The sequence below is a fragment of the Elaeis guineensis genome, chromosome 4 (assembly GCF_000442705.2).
Source record: "Elaeis guineensis isolate ETL-2024a chromosome 4, EG11, whole genome shotgun sequence".
Taxonomy (NCBI): domain Eukaryota; kingdom Viridiplantae; phylum Streptophyta; class Magnoliopsida; order Arecales; family Arecaceae; genus Elaeis; species Elaeis guineensis.
Genome location: NC_025996.2, coordinates 40,613,031 through 40,639,946, shown reverse-complemented (window position 1 = coordinate 40,639,946; position 26,916 = coordinate 40,613,031). Strand labels below are relative to the sequence as shown.

The 26,916-nt window shown below is 36.1% G+C and overlaps 1 protein-coding gene across 1 annotated transcript; it reads left to right on the top strand.

The window, feature by feature from the left end:
* The first annotated feature begins 9,214 nt into the window (after positions 1-9,214).
* LOC140857326 (uncharacterized) lies at positions 9,215-12,531 on the top strand. The gene is made up of 3 exons (XM_073256110.1): positions 9,215-9,839; positions 10,118-10,182; positions 12,286-12,531. Exons 1-3 carry the CDS (start codon positions 9,215-9,217, stop codon positions 12,529-12,531), a joined length of 936 nt encoding a protein of 311 aa, XP_073112211.1.
* Positions 12,532-26,916: the final 14,385 nt, after the last annotated feature.

Sequence of the window (26,916 nt, the reverse complement as noted above, 5' to 3'; positions counted from 1 at the left end):
GATTGGCCAGGTAAGTGAGATCAGTGGTGGGGATTTGCCATTAATTCGTCCATGATCGAATCAATGCGAGTAGCTTCCGCTTAAGAACCACTGGTCAAAACTACGAACTTATCTTAGACACCAATGATTCATTAGTTTTAATTTGATCAACTTAGTAAATAGGGTTCCACCGGTAGCCATGAATTAAGTCCATCTTGGTCTAGTTAAAGATATGGACCCATTCAACTACAACTATTGAAGTTGAATCTAGAGTATCCTTGACCTAATCTAATTCAACTTTTGATTAGATTTACCAATTACTCCATTTAGTCCATTTTTTAAGCTAACTTAGGTCTAACCAATTATGGACCTAATTCATCTAACCATTGACCCACAAGTTTATGCAATTTCTTAGGTCTTAATTCACAATTCTAGACTACTAGACAACACTTAATTCTTTTAATTAAGTACTTGGACTGATGGATCAGGGTTTGGTATTTCAAAATAATTTTCAAATTTTGAAAGATTTTATTTTTGTTCACCCAAATGTGTTGACTCATTTCACAAACGGGTCAGTACATTTCATAAACAGCAATCCTATTGCTCATTTCATAACAGAAAATAACTAAAATAAATCATGAATTTTCTTTTAGATCTAATCTAACACATTCATGATAAATTTTATAATTAAGTCCTTTTGCTGCTTCATCGGCATGGGATATAATTGCATCGGCACCCTACGCCATAGGAGACCCATCGAATGGGAAGAGAGGGCCTTTAAACCCTACTTTTTCCTATGACGGATGGTCATGGCAACCAACCCAATTAGATTACTTGCTACTTGGATCAAGTATATCTAAATATACTAATTTAAAATTTAAATTTTGAATTTTAAATTTTAAATTTGAGATTTCAACCAAATTTCAAATTTTAAATTTCCAATCTTGAATTTTAAATTTTAAATTTCAAATTTCAAATTTCAAATTTCGAATTTCAAATTTCAAATTTAAAATTTCAAACAAATTTCAAATTTCAAATTTCAAATTCAAATTTTAAATTTTGAATTTCAAATTTGAACTTCTAACAAATTTCAAATTTCAAATTTTGAATTTAAATTTAAACTTATAGATTACACCTTAATCTACGCATGCATATGTATATCATATTCTAGAACCATGCTCTGATACCATTTGAAGCGAAAATTAGTGCAGGGGCAAAATGATAATTTTAAACTTTTTCAAAATTACTATTTTACAGTGAATTATTAATTAATCTCATTAATTAATATTAATTAATTCTACACTAGGATCTAAATATGATACAACAGCATGCATTTAAATTTAAATTCAAATTTGAACAGTAAACTTTTTACTGTAGTGTATTCAGAACACATCACCTTTTGGGGTAGTCGATCACCGCAATCTGATCACCATCGGAGGATTTGATCGTCACATCACAGTCACACTAGTGTCTGGCCTCTGTGGATCATCCACACGAAGCTCCCGTCTGATCGGTTCCTCACGAATGCTAGTTCGTGATTTCACCCTTTTGATGCTGATATTGATCGAACTCCTTCGATCGATGTGTGCCGACTCCTCGGACGCTCTGGATCATTTGCACGGTTGGTTGAGAGGCTGAGGATTTCTTCCTAAAATTTGGTGGACTCACGACACTCGTGGCACACCAATCTCACTTCCCGAACCCTAGGTAGAAACCTTAGGGTACACACCAAAAACCCTGCCCCACTTTCTCTCCTTTTTCTTCTCCTCTCGGTAAATTTTGAACACTTCAAAATTTTTTCAGAACCTCCCCACGCCCTTATCTCTTCTTTCTTTCATTGCCCACGCCCCCTCCTTTCTCATTTTATAAAACATCGCAAGAGATGTTGAAAGCGTGTGAGTGGATAAGAAGAGGTGGTTGCTCACTTAAATTCAAATCAAATTTGAATTCAAGTGTCAACCAATCTTATCCTCATCCATTTGTGCGAGAAAAGAAGAGATGGCATGGCCCTTTTTTTTCTTTTTTTGTGCTGGAGACTTTCACAAGAAACCATTTCTCGTGTGGAATATGGGGTGCACAAAAGAGGATAAGCTTGCGCATGGTTATTTGGTTATCCATTCAAATTCAAAACCTCTTGAATTTGGATGGGTAACAAACCAAGTTAATCCAAATAATTGGCGCACAAAAATATGGGCGTGAGAGAGGTTTGCTGGGGAGAAAATTTAATTCTCGTGAATTCAAATGGGCGCAAGGAAGTGGGTGGCCAGGGAATTTAAAACTAAGGTGGTTTGATTCAAATTGAGCCAACCTAATTAAATAGGTTAAGCACAATTAGACCAGATTAAACCCACACAATTAGGCTTAATTAGGCTCAATAAAATTCTAATCAAATTCAGGAATTAACTAAACCTAACCCCTGATCAAATCAGGGACTAAGCCACCTAGCGATTAGATTCAACACTTACCTAATCGGTCAATCCAAACTGAATCCATTCAATTGGACTTGATCTAAAAATAATTATTCAATCAAATTGAGTTAATTAGCGATCAAATCATTAATTAAACCTCTCATAAATATTGAGTCCCAAATCCGATGGGCAATTAGGCATCAGAGACCATCGATATGAAACCCTGATCAAAGAGTTCAAATTTCAAATTCAAAATTTGAAATTCAAAATTTTTCCCGATATCCAAAATGTGTGGAACTCATGATCAGAGAATCCTAATTCTCAATCATAGAGTCCCAGACACATAAGACTCATAATTAGCCATCAGATCAGAAAGAACCTCTAATGTGTGTGACCCTGCAGGTTCGAACCTAAGCCGGTAGCACAGGAATCAATTTTTGTACTATCGAAGTGACCATCTAGCAATGGTACCCGACGACCAGATAGGTTGAATAGTTGCAATCGCAACATTCAGAACCTACGTGAATATGGTTATCGTATAATTCATCCCTTTTGACCCTTGTGTTTAGGATGACTCAGGGTTAAACTACCAACCCTGATGAGATCATCTGAATCGTGCTCAACTCAATTAGTCCTGTGACTCCTCACTAGGACTACCCTGGTCAAGTTTTGCTAAATTGAAACACGACTGTACACAGCTCCTAAACTGGAGTGGTCAATCTCATCTTGACACACGCACCACAAGTAAAGTACTTGACTACACCCAGCAGCCTTCATCACTGAATTAGAAATTCAGGTAGTCCAGTGCCTAAGTGCAGTGAGTTGCTTGCAAGTCACCGTGGCGGTCTCAGGTCGAAGGGATATTTATACCCATATCCCATCGGAGCAAATCTTGATAGCAGAAATAGCTCTAGAGTCGATCACGTTCAGTGCAGATGTACCATTATATCTCACCTGTATGCCATACCAGTGTCTCCACACTCCTTGGTTATGAGGACAACCAACCCATATGACACACAACGACTATGCTCGATAAACATTGTCGTCTTTGGTAACAACGTATCATTTGGTTGCGAACAGATTTAAGGACTAAGCGATAAATCCTCCTTTGTCGAGTCTAAATAGTCCTAAGGACTTCACCACAACACAGGAGTTCATTAGAAGATGAAACATTTGTGATGAAAATATATCAAAATAACTTTTATTTATTTATAATTCATATACTAATACAAAAGGAGCACAACCGTCAACAGACTGACGATTGACTTTGGGACACTATTTCCAACAGGTAAGAGTTCTAATAAACCTCAATATATAATTTTTTTTAGAAATTAATTTGCTTAAATTAATTTGTTTGATAGGAGAACAGTCCAACAACCAGGGGGACAACGAGTAGGGTTTTGATTTTCAGACTATAAGGCTGTGAATTTGATTTTTCATTGATCGAGGTAAGAATTCTGTACATGATCATCATTATATATATGTTATTTATTTGTTAGTCTTATATGTTGAATTTACAATATTAAATTTATAATCGATGAGTTTTCTATGCTCGAGACATTGATATATGGTTTATATGAATTTTTTTTAAATATGAGTATGTTATGAAAAGATTTTTATGATTGATGGTATGAGTCTTATGGATATGACATATCAATTTCATCATTCTGTAATTTGAAATAATTTGATAAAATCAGAATTAAATGAAAAGAATATGGTTTGGACTAGCCTCGACATATGGATCAGCCGGTCAGGAGCTCATGCTTGGGACAGCCCGTCAGGAGCTTATGCCTGGGACAGCCTCTCACGGGCTTTCGTACGTGGGACAGCCGGTCAGGAGCTCATCCTGGGACAGCCTTGAAAGATTTATATGAAAGAAAAATTGGATTGGAAAAGATTGAGGTATGGTCTGGGTCAGTCCAAAGCCAAAAAGGGATAAAAGATTGACAAACCGAAAATGTGAAAAGATGCAACATATAATATGTAATTCAACAATGAATGAAGACTTCACTTGATGATATATGATGATCCATATTATTAAATGCATATTTATGATAATATTTCAGTTATTATATACATATGAGTCTTCAAAATTTTATTGATTTCAAAATATTATTTTTATCTATTGGCTTGATGTACATGTGCAGTGATTCTTACTGAGCTAGAGAAGCTCATATTTTTTTCTTATTTTTTTTAGAGGCTCACAGGATGCTTAGTTTGGATGGTTTGGGCGAGAGCAAATGAGAACTGAAGCCTTTAGTAATTCAATTAGCTTAAATTCTCTGATAGCAATGAATATTTGAATAATTGTATTGAACAAGTTTACATTTGATTTGAAGTTGTGACTCGGTTGATTGATTTGGTATTTACTTGGTTATTTAAATTTTGAAGTATTAAATTATTAGGCCTTACATGATCCTCAGGGTGCTGCTCTGGGGTTTGTGTGGCCGTGTCACATGCCCAACTCAGGTGCTGGGTTTGGGTCATGACAGAGTGGTATCAGAGCCTAGGTTTAGAAATCCTAAGGTTCATTTCAGAGAAAGAGTATATGGGTAGATTTTTAGATGAAATTGACTAATATGAGATATTTTTCTTAAGTTCCTGACTAAAGTAAAACTGTGTAGGTTGTCATGGCACGAGAGACTGATCGTGGGCGAAATCAGAGACCTACTCGATTTGCGGATGGCTCTAATGCTTGGGAGCTAGCTATGCAACAAGAAAATGCTCCACCCTCATCGGATGATGATGCACCACAACAAGAACATCCTACTGAGCCTACAGAGGTCACTCCCGGGGAAAAAACTCTAGGAGAACCTGAAATTCAATTTGGGGAACAAGTTACTGCAGCTCAGTTAATGCAAGTACTGGTTCAACAACAAGTGGCTGCAAGGGAAGATATGAGGAGGATATTAAAGATGCAGCAAGGACAACAACAGCAGATCATACAACAAATATTTCAGAAGCGACAGTCCCAGCAGCAACAAGGAGCTGAAAATCAGTATGAACGTCAAATCAATTTATTAGATTTCAAAAAGTATGCACCACCGGCATTCTCAGGGACCTCAGATCCTATGAAAGCTGAAAGCTGATGAAAAGCAATAGAGAAAATTTTCATGCTTTAGATGTCCTGCTGAAGATAAGGTCACTTTTGCCACTTTTATGTTACAAGGTGAGGCAGCCGATTGGTGGGAGATGAAAATTGGAAAGTTGGGGCCAAATGATGTACCTTTTATATGGGAAGAATTTAGAAAGATCTTCATGAGAAGTATTTTCCCAGAGTATCCGACTCCAAAAATTTTGAGAGTTCGACCGACTGGTTCAGGACCACATAACAGTTGCTTAATATGCAGCCAAATTTGAAGAATTATTGAGATATGCCCCTACATTGATAGCTGAGGAAAATATTCAAGCCAGAAAATTTGAGAATGGATTAAGGGAGAGAATCCAACAACTAGTGACTGTTTTTGAGCTGCCCACTTATAAGGAAGTTGTAAACAAATGCTTAATAATAGAAAAAGAACTCAATGATGCTCAAGCAACAAGAGAGAAAAGTATGAAGAAAAGAGGTCGAGCAATTGATTCTCAAGGTCAAAGTATCAAAGCCTTCAAACCAAAGACCCCAAAACCAAGCCAGACTGCCATTGAAAGTAAAATTCAATCTCAGGGGAGCATTATATGTTATAGATGTGGAGGATCCCATCTTAAACGAGATTGCACATGGCCTGGGGGACAATGTTACAAATATGGACGAGATGACCACAAAGCAGTTGTATGCCGCAGTGGAGGAGAATCACAGAGACAGCAGATGCCTCAAAATTATCAGAATAACCCCGTAAATCGGGCACCCCAAGATGTACAAAGACAAGATGCGGGACAACAAAAAATCAAAGATCCAAGGATGAGTCTATGCACTTATACAACAGGATGCTAATGCTTCTAACTCAGTGGTGACAGGTACTGAACCGATCTCCTAAAAGTTCTTTTATATATGTCATAAAATATTATATGCTTAGATATATATGGACATATAGCCCTGAATGATAAATGTATATTATGTAAATATCTGACAGGTATGATTAAAATAGCATCCAACGATGTCTATGCCCTATTTAACCCTGGAGCTACCCACTCTTTTATAGCAACTAATTTTATTAAGAAGATCGATGAGATATCTCCTACACCTTTAGAAAATGATCTTTGTGTCTGCACACCAAGTGGAGAGGTGATCTTGGTTAATTCAATTTGCAAAGATTGTATACTGAGTATTGAAGATAGGAAGATGAAAGCAGACTTATTAGTCTTAGAGATGAAGGACTTTGACCTAATCCTGGGGATGGATTGGTTAGCAGCATATCATGCTACAGTTGATTGCTTCAAAAAGATAATAAATTTTAAATTTCAGATCAGTCAGAGTTTAGTTTCATGAATACCAAATCCTTCTTTCACCAAAGTTCATCTCAGCTATCCATGCCCAGAAATTTCTTAGAAAAGGATGTGAAGGATTCTAGCCACTGTATTAGAAACTCAAGATAATAAGCTCAAGTTATAGGATATTCCTATCGTGAAGGAATTTACTGATATTTTTTCCATATGACCTGCCTGGACTACCTCCTGATCGAGAGATTGAGTTTTCTATTGACTTGATTCCTGGTACGAGTTCAGTTTCTAAAGCCCCTTATCGAATGGCTCCAGCAGAATTGAAGGAATTACAAAAGCAATTACAAGAGCTGTTGGACAAAGGATTCATTAGACCTAGTGTATCACCTTGGGGAGCTCCAGTACTTTTTGTGAAGAAGAAAGATGGTAGCCTTCGACTTTGCATAGACTATCGAGAATTAAACAAGGTAACAGTGCGAAACAAATATCCTTTACCACGAATCGATGATTTGTTTGATCAGTTGCAAGGGGCACAGGTCTTCTCAAAAATTGATCTTCGTTCTGGCTACCATCAGTTGAAGATACAGCCTGTAGATATATCAAAAATAGCCTTTCGGACTAGATATGGGCATTATGAGTTTTTAGTCATGCCATTTGGTTTGACCAATGCATCGGCAGCCTTTATGGATCTTATGAATCGAGTATTTGCATCATACTTGGATTGATTTGTAGTTGTATTTATTGATGATATTTTGATTTACTCGAAAAGCTCACTCGAGCATGAAGAACATTTGAGGATTGTATTACAAACTCTGAGGAAAAAGAAGCTGTATGCAAAGCTACAAAAATGTGAATTTTGGATGAACAGTGTTACTTTCCTCGGACATATCATCTCCAAGGATGGTATTTCGGTTGACCCAAGGAAAGTGGAGGCAGTAGTTGATTGGAGCCGACCTACTAATGTATCAGAGGTACGTAGCTTTTTGGGGTTGGCTGGCTATTATCGAAGGTTTGTGGAAGGTTTCTCTTGTATTGCCATGTCTCTATCTCGTCTTACACAGAAACAAGTAAAGTTTGAATGGACAAATGAATGCGAGCAAAGCTTTCAAGAGTTAAAAAGATGATTGGTGACTGCTCCAATCTTAACCATTCCATCCGGGACAGAAGGTTTCACTATATATAGCGATGCTTCTCGTAAAGGTCTCGGTTGTGTTTTGATGCAAAAAGGAAAGGTGATAGTTTATGCCTCTCGATAATTGAAGTCATATGAGCGAAATTATCCTACTCATGACTTAGAATTAGTAGTTGTGATTTTTTCTTTAAAAATATGGAGGCATTATTTATATGGAGAGCATTGCAAGATTTTCACAGATCATAAAAGTTTAAAATATATCTTTACTCAGAAGAAGTTAAATTTGAGACAAAGAAGGTGGTTGGAACTATTGAAGGACTATGACTTGACAATAAATTATCATCCCGGGAAGGCAAATGTTGTAGCCGATGCTCTAAGTAGAAATTTTTTGGTGAATTGGCTGCTCTAATTACCTAACAAAAGCCTATATTGCTAGATTTGGAGAAATCAGGAATTGAAATACGACTACATGATTCTCAAGTTTAGCTTGCAAATCTTGTACAACAGCCTACTTTGATTGAAAAGATTAAGGCAGCTCAAAAAGAGGATTCAGAGTTACAAAAGGTCATAGAAGCAGTGGAATCTGGTATACAGACAAAATTTTGGACACATGAGGATGGGTCATTGAGGGTTGATAACAGACTATGTGTTCTCAGGATTTCAGGATTAAGGGATGAGATCCTGGAGGAGGCTCACTGTTCGGCTTACACCATGCATCCTGGAAGCACAAAAATGTATCAAGATTTAAAAGAAATTTTTGATGGTCTGGTATGAAAGGGATATTGCACAATTTGTAGCCCAATGTTTGGTATGTCAACAAGTAAAAGCCGAACATCAAAGACCAGCAGGACCATTATAGTCTCTTCTTATTCCTCAGTGGAAATGAGAGCATATTACTATGGATTTTGTGACTGGGTTACCTAAAACACTTTGGAATAATAATATTGTATGGGTAATTATTGATCGATTGACGAAATCAGCGCATTTCTTACCCTTTCGGATTGGTCTTTCCTTAGAAAGATTGGCAGGCTTGTATATAGAGCAGATAGTACGACTGCATGGAGTATCAGTTACTATTGTGTCAGATCAAGATAGTAGATTTGTTTCTCAGTTTTGGAAGAGTCTTCATAAAGCCCTTGGTACCAAGTTAAATTTCAATACAGCTTTTCATCCTCAAACTGACGGACAATCAAAACGAACCATACAGATCCTTGAGGATATGTTGAGGGCTTGTGTTATGGACTTAGGTGGAGCATGGGATAATCACTTATCATTGGTTGAGTTCGCTTATAATAATAGTTACCAAGCAAGCATTCAGATGGCTCCTTTCGAGGCATTATATGGAAAGAAGTGTAGATCGCCTATTTGTTGGGATGAGGTGGGAGAAAGAAAACTATTGGGACCAAAAATAGTACAACAGATAGTGGAAAAAGTACACATGATCCAGGAACGACTTCGTACAGCTCAGAGCAGGCAAAAGAGCTACGCTGATAATAGAAGAAGGGAGCTGGAATTTCAAGTAGGCGATCATGTTTTTCTAAGAGTTTCTCCTACTAAGGGTGTAATGAGATTTGGAGTTCGTGGTAAGTTGAGTCCAAAGTATATTGGTCCTTTTGAAATTTTAGACAGGGTTGGAGAGGTTGCATATCGGTTAGCATTACCGTCGGCTTTATCTGGTGTACATAATGTGTTTCATGTATCAATGTTGAGAAAGTATATTTCAGATCCAAGTCATGTGGTGAGTTATGAACCCTTGCATCTTCAGAAGGATCTGACTTATGAAGAATATCCAGTACGGATTGTTGACAAGAAGGATCAGGTGTTACGACATCGAAGTATTCCTTATGTGAAGATCCAATGGAGCAATCATAGCGAGAGAGAGGCTACATGGGAACTCGAGATAGAAATGAAGATCCAGTATCCACAACTCTTCGAAAACTCAGGTATGTAAATTTTCGAGGACGAAATTATTTTAAGGAGGGGAGATTGTAACGGCCCAGTTACTTGGGCCTGTAAACCTTTGGCAGCCCAACAAAAAAAAAATTACAGAAGAAGGAAGACTCCTAATCAGAGTCTTCTTCCTTCCATTTTCGGCGAAATCGGACTCGAAGAGTCCGGCTAGGGTAGGAAACCTTCACTATAAAGACCCCCTTCCTCCCTTAGGATCTTTCAACAAAAAAATTTTGAAGAAATTTGAGGAATTTGTGGGATTTTCTCAAAGGAAGCACCGTGAGCGTTGATCAGAAGAGAAGGGCCGTCGGAGCTGTTTTTGGCCGTCGGAACAAGGTATGTTTTTTCTCCCTTCTTTTCGAATTGATTCTCCGACCATCGGTGTGCTTGGAAGCCGGCGAGATGCCGGTTCGGGCTCAAACAGGGACACCCCTGTTTGCATTGATTTTCTCCTTCCATCGCTGGCAGCAAGGAGGGATGGGGCTGCCACAGGGACGATGGCCTCGCCGTCGTTGAGGTTGCCGGGGAGGGTGGCCGGAGATGGCCTACCTGGCCGGATGAGGGGGGAGGCGCTCGGGAAGAGCTCGGGTCCCCTATTTTTGATCATGGGGAAGAGAAGAAAAAACCTCTTCTCTCTTCTCTAAATAAAAATTAAATTATATATATATATATAAATATATATATAAAATAAATAAATAAAAATAAATAAAAAAAGGGAGACATAGGTAAGAGTTTCGATAAACCTCAATATACAATTTTTTTTTAGAAATTAATTTGCTTAAATTAATTTGTTTGATAGGAGAACAGTCCAACGGCCAGGGGGACAACGAGTAGGGTTTTGATTTTTAGATTATAAGGCTGTGAATTTGATTTCTCATTGATCGAGGTAAGAATTCTGTACATGATCATCACTGTAACTTCCTCCGGATACCACGCCAAGCCTTGATATACTTGAAGTGTCTGAAAGTTCTAAAGAGGGAATCATAGAATCCACGCCGATGTTGCTCTCCCACTAGAAAAGCATATTCGTCGATGATGTCTTCGAGTTGGTGGACCAGATCCCTTAGGATTTTCACCCATTCTTCCCATCGTTTGTCAACATCTTTCCTTGTATCCACGTATCTTATGTAGGCTTCCATGAGTTCAAACTCATGCTTTATCGATTTCATTTTGCTGTGTACTTCACCCTGGAAGAAATAGAATAAAATGGCTAAAAATCCCACTTGATTCATTGGGATTTGTTAGATGCATCTATTTTAGATGAAAGAGTCTCTTTAGAACTAGAAAAGGAATCTAATCTAATTTATGCTAGGATGGATCTCGTTATTATAAATAAAGGATATGTATCTTATTTTTAATTAATAAAAAATAAAATAAAAAAGAAAAGAGACTTGATCTCTATTTTTGAAAATTCTCCTCTTCTTCTATCTTTTCTTTGAGAGATTCGAGTTGAGTGGGTTGAAAGAAATCTTCCTTCTTTCCAATTGGATCAAATTGGTATCAAAGAGTCAATCCTCTACATCTATAGGTGCCTTAGTTCATAGTCTAGATATGTGATCAATACAAACAATCAGGAGAAGGGTTATCCATGCTTCAACTACATTAGAGGACAAAGACAAGTATGGTTGCTACTTCTTCCTCAATGGATGATGCGATGAAAGGATCTCACACAATTAGAGAATAAGATTATCTAACTCATCGAGATCGTCTCAAGATTGGTGACACCTTCAATGTAAGCACAAGTGCTAATAACTCTGATGGTGAAAGTATCTCCAACATTTGGAGATGACGATCCTCCATCCAGCAAAGAGGATGAACAACCTAGAGGTATGAAAAATCTTTCTATTCAATCATTTTAGATTGAAGCTCAAGTCGATATCTGCATTTATGATGGGACTGTTGACATAGAAAAGCTAGATAACTGGCTAGACTAATTAAAGTCCTACTTCGGTATCTATGGATACTTTAGCTAGTATCCAGAAAGTAGCTTTTGTCTGTCTCAAACTTTTTATCTATGCTCTCATATGGTGGAATTTGTACATGAGAAACAATGAAGTTTCTAATCTAATGTAGAGCAAATTCGAGAGCCTAATCAAGAGGCAATTTTATCTAATTGGCTATGGGGAGGATCGGTAGATCAAGTGGTAGTACTTATGGCAGAAGTATGAACAATCTGTCCAAGACTACACTACCAAGTTTCATAAGCAAGCAATCTTCCTCGAGATCTCTATCGATGATCATGTAGTTTTTATGAAGTATGTTGGAGGTCTTCATGAGAGCATTTGAAAGGAGCTAAAGCTCATCAAAATTAAAGGCATTAGCGAAGCTATAGCATGAGGGCCATGGTGATTGAGAAGAAGGATCTCTCTAAAGAAGACAAGAAGGGCAAGAAGTATGTTTATGTGACCTAAACAAATTATTATGACCATCGATATGAAGGAACAATGTTGGAAACTTCACCCTGAGTTGCATCCCAAGAGGAGGAGAAAGTCCGAGGATGATGATTCCCAGAAGGAAAAGAAGGAAGAGAAGACTGTGCTCAATGCTATGAAGGTTGAGGAGTTATTTGAATTTGAGCAAGCAAACTTCAAATTGAGCTTGATGGTGAGAAAACCCAAAACAACGATTGAGGCAGATCTTGATGTGTTTGTGAAACTCTTCTGCTTGAAGATCCAGATGAAGTAGAGCATCATTGAAGCTATTCTAGATCACGAAGCTTGAAGGATCTAATATCTGAAAATCTAGTTCAAAGTTTGGGCTTGCAAACTAAGCCTCATCCACGTCCTTATCTTCTTAGCTAGATTTAAAAAGATGTCAAATTAAAGATCACCAAGTAGTATACATTTAAGCTCATCATCATTGAGAAATATATTGATGAGATAACTTGTGAAGTAGTTCTTTTGGATGTTTGCCAAGTTGTTTTACAGAGCTCATATCTTTGAGATCAAGATGCAATCTTCTACAGGCGGTAGAAAGAGTATCATCTTATCAAGGAAGGAAAAAAATTTATGATCAATGCTTCGAAGTCACAAGAAAATATAAATGTTACAACTACTGCCCAGGCGAAGCATCTTGTTAATGCCCACAACAAGCTCATGATAATGGTCTGAGAAATCGATACTACTCATTGTCAGCCAAGCTCTTGTCCTATTGTTCCACTGGCCGATCAAATGAGATTAAGATTGAAGAGGAGTCATCGTAGACATCGATGACAATGAGGGAGGATAGCAAACAGTGTCCCTACCACAAAGTTGAGATCTGAGAGCAAACCAACTGGTTCGTCAAGACTCAAGAGTGAAGAAGACCAAGGTTAGAAACCATCTTTGAGCAAAGTCAAGTGGTACAACTATGAGATGGGGAAGCAAACATTTCTCCATCTTTAGTTTTGACTAAATGGAAGCTAAATCCTCCAAACAGGAGGATCCTTGATCTAGGAGGATCACCGATCTCGATGTGAACTACTTTAGCCACTATGAGTGGGGCTGGACACGCTCTAGAATTAAGATCCATCATATCAAAAAGTCAATTCACAAGCCAAACTTTCGAAGGTCATAACTTGATATACAACATCTAATTTCGATGATCTTTTCTTTAAAATTGGATAGTTTTTCGAAATCTATGACGATGATCGGGATGTAACTCCTTCGTTTGGGCCATGAAATGGGCCAGCCAATCCAAAAAATTTTCTTTCGGATAAGATTTTGACCAAACATAACTTTTAATCCGAGAAGAATTTAATAGAGCGACAGCAAAAAAGGTTGATATAAAAGATGAGATCTATGTCCTAAAAAGCTTTAATTTTTTTTGATTAGTTCTACTAAACACATTTATTTTAGATAAAGGAGTCCTTTTAGAACTAGAAGAAGAATCCGATCTAATTTGTGTTAGGCCGACAGACCTCATTATTATGAATAGAGGATATGTACCTCATTTTTAATCAATAAAAAAAATAAAAAGAGGAAGAAAAGGGATTTGATCGCTACCTTCAAAAATTCTCCTCTTCTTCTATCTTTTTTTTTTTTGAGAGATTAGAGTTGAGTAGGTTAAAAGAATCTTTCTTCTCTTCGATCGGATCATCAACTGATAGTTAGTTTAGGCCAATCCAAATCTTGGTCAAACGAATCAAGTGGACCAAGTGTAACATCCCGGCCCAAATTGGACCCAGAATCAAGCCCAAAACCCAAAGCCCATACAAAAAAAAAGAAAAAGAAACAGAACGGAAGAAGACTCCCGATGGGAGTCTTCTTCTCCGGTGAATCTCGGATAGAAAGGAAATTCTAGGACCATCGGAGCCCTAGGGACCTCTATAAATAAGCCTCTCCCTCTCTCAAGACCCTCCACCGGTGATCTTCGAGTCCGATTCCTCTCCTTTTCTCCGCAGAAGCCGCGGCAACCTCTTTCCATGCTCGCCAAAAAATGGAGTCGACGACGCTGCTGAAGCTTGAGGTAAACCCTTCTTCTCCTTCCTCTCTTCCTTCCTCTCTTTTCCATGGCTTCGTGCACCCTCTCTGACCTTTGGGATTGCCAAAAAATCCATGAACAAGGTGACCTCTGTTTTGCTCTGTTCGACCGGGCCATCTTCCTCTCTTTTCCGGCCACCGACACCGTCGGTTGCGGCGTCCCATCCCCGAGACCGGACCCTCATCTCTCTATCCCTCTTCCCTGAAGGTCTTGGCCGCCGGTGATCGGCCAATGATCGAAAAATAAAAAGAAAGGGGTGGATCCCCTATTTTTCGAAAAAAAAAGGAAAAGCTTGCCGGCCGAACTCCATCGCCGGTCGGCTTCGCATGGTCGGCCATCGTTGCCTGACCTCCGATGAAACCACCCACCTCGTCAGAGCCCGGATCACTGGAGGGGGTGGACCTCACGATCTTCCCCTATTTCGGCCCAAGGAAGGCCGCGGGAAGAAAAGGAAAAAGAAAGAAGAAGAAAGAAAAAGAGAAAAGAAAAAGAAAAAGAAAAAGAAAAAGAGAAAGAAAAAGAAAAAAAAAGAGAATTTTCTCTCTCTCCTCTCCCTCCTTTCTCTTCCTCTTTCCTCTCTCCTCTCTCTCCTTTCTCTTCCTCTTTCCTCTCTCCTCTCTCTACCTTCTCTCTCCAATTTCTCTCTCTAGATTCTCTCTCTAGATCTTTTTCTCTCTCTTTATGGATTTTATCTCTCTAAGGTCTTTCTACTCTCTCTTTGATTACATCACAGACCTTAGGATAAATTTGAAATAAAAATATGATGATTTGAGATTACTCCAAAATTTATGCGGTAGATCTGATCCTAGTTCGATCCTATTCGAAATTTGTAACACTTGATTCATATTGAGTCACCCTGATAGGACCTCTAATGATCTCGACCATGATTGCCTCATCTGAAGGATACGAAAGTTTCTCTCTCCACTTTCTCTCTCTACTTTTTCTCTCTAAAATTTTCTCTCTTTTCATGGATTTTCTCTCTCTAGAAGTCTTATGGATCAGTGGAGGATTCAGATACTTAGATAAATCCTAATTTTGATTAATCCTAAGAGAGGTCCTCGATTTGTGTTATTAGGATTGATTATCGGATAATTTTTTCCATATATGATTTTTATATTTGATTAGGGTTATGAAGAGATAATTATCTGCATATGATATCGAGTGGATTATTTTGTTAAAGATATTTATAAATCAAAGAAGAACATTGATTTTTGGTGCTTGAATCAGTCACCGGTAAAGGTAAGAATCCCTGTACATGAACACTATTGTATATATGCTATTTTACTGTTGGTCTTGCATCATTGGTTTTGCATCGTCGAATTTGAGATCGATGAATTTTATTATACCTGAGATACTGTTATTTGATTTTGAGTATGAGTATGTTATATCAATATATATGTATCAGAGATTGATGGCATGAATATATGGATATGACATATCTGAATTGATCATAATGCAAGACAGAATTGATTTGATGAAATCAATACATAATGATTAAATGAAAAGAAAGAGGTATATCGTATGGACTAGCCTTGTCATGTGGAACAGCCCGCCAGGAGCTTATGCCTGGGACAGTCCCCACTGGCTTACAGGTGGATCAACCGACCAGGAGCTTATACCTGGGACAGCTCGCCAGGAGCTTATGCCTGGGACAGCCTTTCACGGGCTTTCGTACGTGGGACAGCCGGCCAGGAGCTCATCCTGGGACAGTCTTGAAAGACTTTTTAAGTGGATTCGATCCGGATGATGACTGAGATATAGACTTGGTTAGTCCAGAGCCAGAAAAAAAATGTTAAAAATCATGTGATTATGAAAGAAGAAATGAAAGATGAGACATGAAATAATTGTTGAATAAAAGTGTTTCACCTGTTAAGATATGATGATGCATCTATTTTAACAAGATAAAAAATTTATGGATATTTACATTATTCTAGATATTGAACATCGGATTTTATATTTTATTGTTTATCTTTATTTTTAGATTATATTATTATATCAATGTGATATGAAAATTCTTACTGGGCTGTAAAGCTCACACCTCTTCATCTTTCTTTTCTTCTCAGAGTTACAGGATGCTTATGATTAGCTATGGCTTGGATTTACATATGAGCAAAAGGATAAATAAGAGTGTCATAGTATCTGATCAGAGAATTGAAGAAATTTAAATTGTAATTATGCAAGATTTTATGAATTATTGTTGAAATAAATTATTATAGTTGATAAGGTTGTAATGATTTAATTTGACCTTGCATATTCTTTAGGGCTTGCTCTAAGGAGTATGCAGCCATCACGTTTCCGACCCGGGTGTTGGGTTTGGGGCGTGACACCAAGCCTATAGATCGGGCCATCTCAGTTATTGTTGTTTTGTCTTATTTTCCATGGGTGATAAAGGGTGTAGTTTAGGTTGGACAATATATTTGTTTGGAAGTTCAAGTTCATTATAGACGCTTCAGTATCTTATAACTTTTTTTTTTGAGCCATTCATACTTTTCACTAGACGGCTGCAATTTGATTTTTCAATCGATCAATACCTGCAATTCACTCCAGATACTCATTAAAGGATTGCTCTCAATGTAAATGTTTGATAAAGAAAGGGTCTTTGTTAACTTTGTTCAGACCTACGTATCTATTCTTCTTGAAGCATTAAATCATGGAGAATCTGGTGCATGCTCATCACCCCGATCCTCTCTGCAATTCAATTTTGTTGATTTGAACCCCCCTACCCACCGCACCTGCTGTAGCTTAACTCCCATTCCTATTTCTTTTTCATTCTCTCGAAAGAATCCACCATTGAATAGTAATAGGTGCATCGTACATTGCTACTTGAATACAAGTATATATAGTCATTTGTGATATGCATTTAAATTAACAGATAAGATGGTTGAATTAGAAACAACAACTTCAACTTTACCAGAAGACTTGCAATTCCAAGCTGATTAATAGCAATACCACTTACAAGCTATAATGTCCATATAAGTACAGTTTTATTGGTGGTCATGGAATGAGTGTGCTATGGTAGGTAGGTAGGTTAGTTGGTTGGTCTGAGAGGAGAGTTTGGTGATGGGTGGTGGTAGTAGTGGTATAAGAGATTCAAGGAAAGGAAGGTAAGAAATGATCTTGTGTTGAGGTAGAAGGATGGATTCAATTGAGATATTTGTGTTATCATGTGGTATAGTGGTTGAATTGAATATTGCTGTCATAGAAAAATCTTGAGATTGATATGTTATACATATTGAATGATCTTTGAATGTATGATTATTGGTAGTCTAGATAGTATTGACAGGTACAAAGAGTTGAGGTAACCAAACAGAAAAAGAATGAAGAGTTGAAGTGGGGTTGTGAGAAGTTGATTAAGATGATTGATAAATACATTAATTAAGACATAGAAGCATTAAATCCTTTATTAATTGATCCATATTATGTAGAATTTGATATTTCTTATCTTTTTTTATAAAAAATTGAGAGATTGAGCTAATCAAGATCCAAATTGGTTCAGATCCAAAGTAAATTTCAAGAACCAAGAGGCTAAGAGCAACCAATTGAAGGGCTAATCAAATAAGAAAGTAATCCAATAGCTTAGAAGTAATACTCCACTTAATAGTCAAGATTTATGATGATATCTCATGAAAACTCTAAAGATTGGATACTACATCAAGATCCAAGGGATAGAAAGTAAGTTCCTTTTGATCCAAAGGTCAAGAAACAAGGTGCCACTCCAACTAACCCATGCCCATCTCTCCTCTTATTTTTAGCATTCCTTTCTCTCTTTTTCATGCACAACCAACTTCTCACACCACTTAGGAAAAAACCCCATGCCCCCTCTCTTTTCCATCACCCTAACTAATTCAACGTCCGTTCTTTCTTTCCTTCATAAGAATCCCATGCGCCTCAAACTCTTATGTTCTTATTTCTTCAAGCCAAAATCCAACGCCAACTCCTTTACGCCCCTTCTTTCCCTCATCTTCACCACCCCTTGCTCTCTAGATTTAATATCCACCATCCATCACTTAAGAAGCCCTTTCTCCTCTTTATTTTTAATGCCACTTCATGAAGACCTAATGCCCATCTCCCTTCTTTTCTTCACGCCTACTTTCCTACATATCCCAACAAACTAGAACCTCATTTGTTTCTTCATGTCACATCTTAACACCCAAATCCCACACCCTTTGATGTCCAAATAAAATCTCAACCCTCCAATATCCTTAAAAGCCCTCACATGTCCACTTAAAAAAAACCCTAGCCACCCATCTTTAGTCCATTAATCCCATATTGCCTAATTAAATAAATCCTCATGCTGCCTGCACCTATAAATAAGTCCCAACACTTTCCTAAAAACCATCCAATAAATCCAAGCATCCAATCTCCAATTCATCTTCCACCATTTTCTAGCCTCTTCTTTAGCACTTTAGCAAGGAGGATGAAGGGAGTGATGGCGAGCGAAATCAACATCATGTGCAGCTAGAGGTATAGTCTTCAGGGGAGTAGATAATTTTTTTAATTTTTCAATCTTGTAGTTTATTTTGAATATTCTTATATATTTATTTTGATGCAATTAAATCTTGTAAGACTCATTTGCAATGAAGTTTTGATTCTATTCATGAGTTGCTTTCAAGTTATTATGCTTCAAGCTTATATAATTAGTCCTTGAATAGTTTATGCATTCGTAGGAATAGATCATGATCAGAAGATACGATCTGTACTCAAGCGAAATAAGTTATCTTATGGATTTACTCATAGATTTTTTTATCTTCTTTTTAAGATTTTTTATGATTCAAGTTTGAATAACTTATACTTTAGAAAAATAGATCGTGATTAAAAGAGACGAATTATACTCAAGTGAGATAAGTTATGCTCAAATTTGATCATAAAATATCTTAATTAATTATTACGATTACTTTAAAAGAAAATATCAACATTATAGTTAAATATGGAATCAAAATCTTGAGACTTTTATTCTCATACGACTTTTCTTAATTTATTTCCTATGTTATTACTTCCATATTTATTTCATAAGAACTTTTATTAAATTATTCTTATTAAAAACAAACTATAGACCCTTTATTCTTAAACTTTGTTTTGTGTTGAACATAACTTAGCTTTTCATCCCTATGGACTCGACACCCGGCTCATACTTTTCTACTCAATAGTTGAATTGGAGTTAATTTTTATCTTTGGTTGCTTGCGACAAGCGATCAAATTTTGGCACCATTGTCAAGGATTATTAGCACGATTGTTTCAACATAATAAAAAATAAAAAAATTCTTATAATAATATAGTGACATTAAAAATAAAAATTAAAAAAAATTCTTTTGTTTGGACATCTTATTTATTGCATTGCATTCTCATAATCAATTTTAAGAGCACAAATCCTAACACATGATAAGGTGAAGATTTCATCACCCTTAGTCCATAAATAAGTCTCTTTCATCTTGCATAATCCTAACCTTAATAAAATCAATTAGACGCCAGTCTTAAAGAATTCGAGCTCAATAGGACAAAAAAATTGAAAGGTTGGATCGGGTTTGACTTTGACTAACCAATTGGTATCTAAAAAAGTAGTTCAGAGACTCAGTCCTGAAGAATAGTGGTTACTTGATTAAGTCTGTTGTAAAAGCATGGAGAGCCTCCCATCAATGTCTTATACTTATCTGATCAAATTTGGTTGATTGATTTTAAACTTGGAGTTCCTGAAGGAGACCTTGGAATAGTTAGGAGCTGTCAAGTCTAGGCTAAACCTAGTTAGGATTCTTTTGTATCAAAAACTTATTTATAATTAATAAAAAATAAAAAAATAAAAAAATATTCTTCTCATCTATCTCCTAGATTTAAAATTCTCTAGGTTCTTATTTCTAGAATTCTCCTTCTTTTCTTTTCTACTAACAAATTAAAAATTACAAAAAGAACTAAAAACTCCCAACTTTCTTCTTAGACAAGAACATCTAGATGATTGGTTAGAATTGATTTGAACCCTACACCAAGTTCAGCAATCTCTAAAGTCACCATGAGCAAAATCGATCAACTACAAATCCTTAAAGACCTATGTTATCTGATTGGCTCTATCCAACAATCGTGTATTAGGTTGTTCCAACCTACTGCCAACTTCAAAATAAAATCCCAAGTAATCAATATGCTTCCTAAATTCACTAAGATTGAGGATGCATACATCTTTATGAGAGAATCTAAAGAAGTTTGTGCCACTATAAAACTTCAATAGCTCACTGAAGATGCTGTTAAGTTGAGTCTCATAAACTTCATCCTAAAAGACAATGCCAAGAAATAGTTGTATAGTTTACCCAACCAATCAATCACGACATGGGATAGTTTTGTCAAAGTGTTTCTAAAGAAAATTTTCCCACACCATAAGACTACTAAATTTAGGAATGAAAGTAATCAATTTTACTAATTATCTCGAAAGTCTTTTTGAAAGTACTTTGATTGTTTTAAGAATCTGTTGAGTCAATGCCCATACCATGGAATAGAAATCTGGAGGTTATGCTAGATTATTTATGAGGGGCTAGACTCAAACTCAAATATCATGTTAGAATTTATGTACTAGGATCAATTCATGCACAAAGAGCCAAATGAGGCTTGGCAGTTCTTAGAAGATTTAGTTGAGAAAAACTTACAATGGGTGACAACTAAAGAACTTGATAGATCCACACTGCTAAGAGGTGGAATGCATCAAGTGCAAATGTTCCTAGCTACAGAAGCAAAGATCGCAACCCTGATCATAGGGTAGAGGCATTAGAAATGCAAGGACATGCTCAAGTGAACCAAACATCTGCACTCATGTGCAAGGGATGCAGTGAACTAGGTCATGTATTAGAAGAATGTCCTCCCTTGATGAATCAGATTGAGAATGGCAGTACATAGGTGAATGCTAGCTATCAAAGATCCATAAATAACCCCTATGCACCAACCTACAATCCAAGATAGAGGAATCATCCAAATTTTTCATGATCACATGGTTTAAACTCAGGTGGTTCTGTCTTCAATCAACCCAACCTAAGGTCCAACGAAATACTAAACAACCCAACTGATTTTAGCAATGAAAAAAGGCTCAACACATTAGAGAAGGATTTAGAAGTCTTGATGAAATCGGCTTTGATCCCACCACCATCCTGAACAACTTCATGAGACTACGGACCAACTCCTAATAGTAAACACCCAAGCCACCGCCTGTTTGACAATGCAGTTGGGCTAGTTAGCCAATACCATTAGTGAAAGGGAAAAAGATAAATTATCAAGCCAATCCAAAACCAACCTTAGAGCCCAAAATAGTCCATGATCCCAACATGAAAATCATATTAACCAAGTGAATGCAATCTATACATTAAGGTCGAAAAAATAAGTGGACAATAAAATGGGTACACCTGAAAATCATAAAGATTTACCTTCTAAGTCACTTTCTGAACAACCCATTGATCAGAGTCAGTCTAAGAAATCTGAGTCATCAGAACCTGATGAGTCACCTAACCCTTAGTAGGGCCTACCAATCCTGTAGTTTTTTTTTCAAATAGACTTAGGTCAATAGATACTCAGCCCATTTAGATCAAATCTTAGAGATTTTTAAATAAGTCAAAGTAAATATTCCTCTACTAGATATGATCCAACAAGTCCCAACCTATGCTAAATTCCTCAAAGACTTATGTACAAAGAAAAAAACCACCAATGTGCCAAGAAAGTCTTCTTGATGGCTAGTGTGAGCTCATACCTTTCAAGCCATATGCCGGTTAAATATAAAGATCCAAGATCTCCTATAATTTCATGTGTCATCGAAGAAATCACCATTGACAAAGCTTTGTTGGATTAGGGACTAGTGTGAACATATTGCCATATTCAGTATATGAGCAGTTAGGGTTAGAAGGATTAAAATTGACTGGGATGACTTTGCAATTGGCAGATTGATCTGTTAAGGTTCCAAAAGGAGTGGTAAAAGATGTGTTGATTAAGGTTGGTAATTTAATTTATGCTGTAGATTTTGTGATATTAGAGACTAAACCTATGTCAAACCCCAAAGGTCACATCCTGATCATCTTAGGTAGACCATTTTTAGTTATCGTCAATATTGTAATCAATTGCCGTACTGGACTCATAAAGCTCTCTTTAGAAAATATATCCATTGACCTCAATATTTTCAATCTAAACAATGAAATGGACCAATCCATGGTGTGAACCTGATTCAAGATAACAATTATGAACCTGTTGATCTCAGTGATGAAGATTTCGACTTCAATCTCTAGTTAGATCAAAAATTTAAAAATATCTATGAAGTATCCACAACTACTGACTAGAGGACTCATTCGAGATGAGAGGCCCTTATTGAGCCATTGATTATCAAAGTTTAGTCTGACTGAAGACTATAAACTTAGTACTTTCTAGGAAGCAATCCAGCTCATATTTTTTTTATTATATCTTTTGCATTTTGTTTAGGCTAATCGAGTCTTACTTAGGTGTCTTTTGTAAGGATTCTACTCTATTAAGGATAATGTCGGCTAAGTTGGGGGGGGGGAGGCTAAATGAAGAACCTTCATCTTCAGGTGCCTTTGTTTCTACATACCCTATTATGTTTCAGTTCTTTTTTTTTTGAGTTTAATATGATAATAAAATTATTAGGAGATACCTTATACTTGTTATGCTTCAGACTTGAGGTTAATCATACATTTTGATAAGTAATTGATGTACTGTTTAGATAATTTTTGAAATATTGAGGGGTCACATATTAATGGAATCCAATAAAAGGGTTAAGTTAGAACTAAATTAATTTTTGGATAACTCTAACCCTTCCTATTAATATCAAAGAAGAATCAACTTCTTGGATGTGAATGGGTGTAATATGTTGACAAATGCAAGTTTTATTTCTCTAATTTTTTATTAAAAAAAAGAAGCTCTAAGCATTTTTCACGTAGTAACCGAACCTCCTTCCCTGAGCAAGCATTGAGTATTCACGTCAAATAGTGAAAAATATGAAGAAGCCTACTATACAGCTAGTCTTAATCTAAAACCTATTTGATCTGAGATAGTAAGCTTCTACACCTAATGCCCTAAAGCTAATTGATTTAGAAGTTATTGATTGAAACCTTACTACAAGAGTCAGATAGAAAGCTTAAAAGATTAAGACATTATACTTATTGTATAGAAAAAATTAAAAAAAAATAATATAAAAAATAAAATAAAATAAGAGAAATAGATTTGCATGAAGACAGTCACTCAGTACATGTTGGAGTTAGATGATTTAAAGATAAAAATACAAAGTTGGTAAAAAAGATATCTTTGACAAATGATGAGTTCTTTACTTAACTAATTTACTAGATGATATTAATATCCCAATGACATATTTTACTAATTCTCTGGTGGGATATTCTTTGCTTACAAAATATCTTAAATAACCTCCTTTAAGTCAAAACAAGCATGTATGTGACATTGATAGTAGTGGATAGTACCTCCAAATATTTTCATAAGCCCTGCAACTTATCCCATAAATATGAAATATTTCTTTTTTACTCGAGGATGAATAAAATTCAAGTTGGAGGGTACGATAAGTATATTAATTAGAACATAGAAGTATTAAAATCCTCGTTAATTGATCTATATTACGTAGAATTTGATACTTCTTGTCATCTTTTGCAGGAAATTGAGAGATTAGGCTAATCAAGACCCAAATTAGTTTAGACCCAAAGCAAAATTCAAGAACCAAAGGGATAAGAGCAACGAATTGAAGGGCTAATCAAATAAGAAAGTAATCCAACGGCTTAGAAGCAATGCTTCACTTAACGGTCAAGATTTATGATGACATCTTATGAAAATCCTAGAGATTGGGTACCACGCCAAGATCCAAGGGATAGGAAGCAAGCTCCTCTTAATCCAAAGGCCAAGAACCAAAGCGCCACTGTAACTAACCCATGCCCATCTCTCCTCTTATTTTTAGCGCTCCTTTCTCCCTTTTTCATGCACAAGCAACTTCTCACACCACTTAAGAAAAAACCCTATGCCTTCTGTCTTTTCCATCATCCTAACTAATTCAATGCCCTTTCTTTCTTTCCTTCATAAGAATCCCACATGCCTCAAACTCTTATGCTCTTATTTCTTCATGCCAAAATCCAATGCCAACTCCTTAACACCCCTTCTTTCTCTCATCTTCACCATCCCTTGCTCTCTAGATTTAATATCCACCATCCATTACTTAAGAAGCCCTTTCTCCTCTTTATTTTTAACACCACTTCATGAAGACCTAATGCCCATCTCCCTTCTTTCTTCACGTCTTCTTTCTTACACATCCCAATAAGCCAGCACCTCTTTTCTTTCTTCCTTTGATATCTTAACGCCCAAATCTCATGCCTCTTGATCTTCAAATAAAATCTCAACCCTCCATCCTTAAAAGCCCTTACATATTTACTTAAAAGAAATCCTAGCCACCCATCTCTAGTCCATTAATCTCATATTGCCTAATCAAATATATCCTCATGCTACCTATACCTATAAATAAGTCCCAACATCTTAACCTAGAAATCATCCAATAAATCCAAGCATCCAATCTCCAATTCCTCTTCCACCTTTTTCTAGCCCCTTCTTCAATATTTTAGCAAAGAGGATGAAGGGAGCAATGGCGAGCGGAATCAACATCATGTGCGGTTAGAGACAGTCTTCGGGAGAGTAGATAAAGTCTTTAATTTTTCAATCTTGTAGTTTAATTTAAATATTCTTATATATTTATTTTGATACAATTAAATCTTGTAAGATTTTCTTTTGCAATGAAGTTTTGATTCTATTCATGAGTTGCTTAATTTCAAGTTATTATGCTTCCTGTTTATGTAGTTAGTCCTTGAATAGTTTATGTGTTTGCAGGGACGGATCGTAATTGAAAGATACGGTCCATACTCAAGCGAAATAAGCTATCTTAAGAATTTACTTACAGATTTTTTTATCTTTTTTTAAGATCTTTTAAAATTCAAGTTTGAATAACTTATATTTTAGGAAGATGGATCATGATCGAGAGATATGATTTGTACTCAAATGAGATAAGTTATGCTCGAATTTGATTATAAAACATCTTAATTAATTATTATGATTACTTTAAATGAAAATACCAAGATTGTAGTTAAAGATGGAATCAAAATCCTGAGAATTTTATTCTCATACGACTTTTCTTAATTTATTTTTTGAGTTAATTACTTCTATATTTATTTTATAAGAATTTTTTTTAAATTATTCTTATTAAAAATAAACCCTAGACCCTTTATTCTTAAACTTTATTTTGTATTGAATATAACTTAGCCTTCAATCCTAGTGGACTTGATACCTTAGTAACACTATTCTACTCAATAGTTGAATCAAAGTTATTTTTTTTCTTTGATTGCTCACGACAAGCAATCAATGGTGATGTGGTCAAAAAAAATATTCATAAAAAATAATATGATGTGATATTTCATTTTTTCACTAAAATAAGGCATTTATACCCTTTATGAATAGTGCTATACCCTAAGAAACAATATTTAGTAAATCAAAATTCTAATTTATTCGACTTGTATGGTTGAAGCCAAAGAAAACATAAATAATTGAAAGCTCATCAATCAAAATATTTAGGAGATTTTTGAAAAAGCTTCTCATGTAACAAAATTTTGAGATGAGAAATAACATACATTTGATTTATTAAATATACTACAGTAGAAAAAAAGCTTATAACCAGAATTTTGAAGGAAGAGATGCGTGAGCAAGAAGTGTGAGCCTAGTTTCAACTATGCAATGATGTTTCCTTTCAATAATGCTATTTTGTTCCAGAGTATGGGGGCAAAAAAATTGGTGTATTATGCTATGTAAAGATAGAAAATACTTAAGAGTATTGCTCTTGAATTCACTATCTCCATCAGAATGAAAGATTTTAATTTTAGTATTAAATAAAATTTTAACTTATGCTTTAAAAGAAACAAAAATATCAAAGAAATCAAATTTGTAATGCATAGGAAACAACCATGAATAACATAAAAAATCATTAATAAATAACACATAATAAAAGAAATTTAAGTATGAAACAGTAGGGGAAGGATACATATTTGATAGGTTGGTCGTGTAGACCGTAAAGAGCGACAATGTGAGGAAAAAAAATGAAAATGCTCATAACAAGATGGCAGGATGCCATCACTTGAGAGGTGATTAGGTCGTCGGCCATTGTTATGATGCTAATTATATTAATGGTGAGTAGAATCATGGCTTAGATTAAATACTTTAGGAGGTCTTGAGGCAATAAATATGGTTGTAGATTGCATGGAGGCCTCTTCCATGAGACTAATTTTTTCACAGATTAATGAAGAATGGAGTTCTTCAAGAGAGAGGATAAGAACGAGCATGAACTTGAATTGAAGAAGAGAACGAGCAAGAAGATGAAGTCCATTCAGGATGCGGATAAGCAAATCATCATCTCTTACAGGCGATCCACATGCAACTAACTTGTAGGCAAAAACTTGAATTGCTAGAGATAATCTTGTACAGAGGATGATCCCTTCTTAGTGTAATAAAGCTATCATTTTATAGTCATGATATGAGAACAAGCAAGGGATGTAAAGCAACGAGAGAGAGCATCCCAAGCTTGCTTGGCTGAGGTGACTCGAACTA

Bases quoted from the DNA above. Each gene is read 5' to 3' on its own strand.
- LOC140857326 (XM_073256110.1), top strand. From the start codon at position 9,215: ATGGCTCCTTTCGAGGCATTATATGGAAAGAAGTGTAGATCGCCTATT. The intron at 9,840-10,117 runs GTATGTAAATTT...ATTTTCTCAAAG, and splicing joins ACAACTCTTCGAAAACTCAG to GAAGCACCGTGAGCGTTGAT. The intron at 10,183-12,285 runs GTATGTTTTTTC...ATCGATATGAAG, and splicing joins TTTTTGGCCGTCGGAACAAG to GAACAATGTTGGAAACTTCA.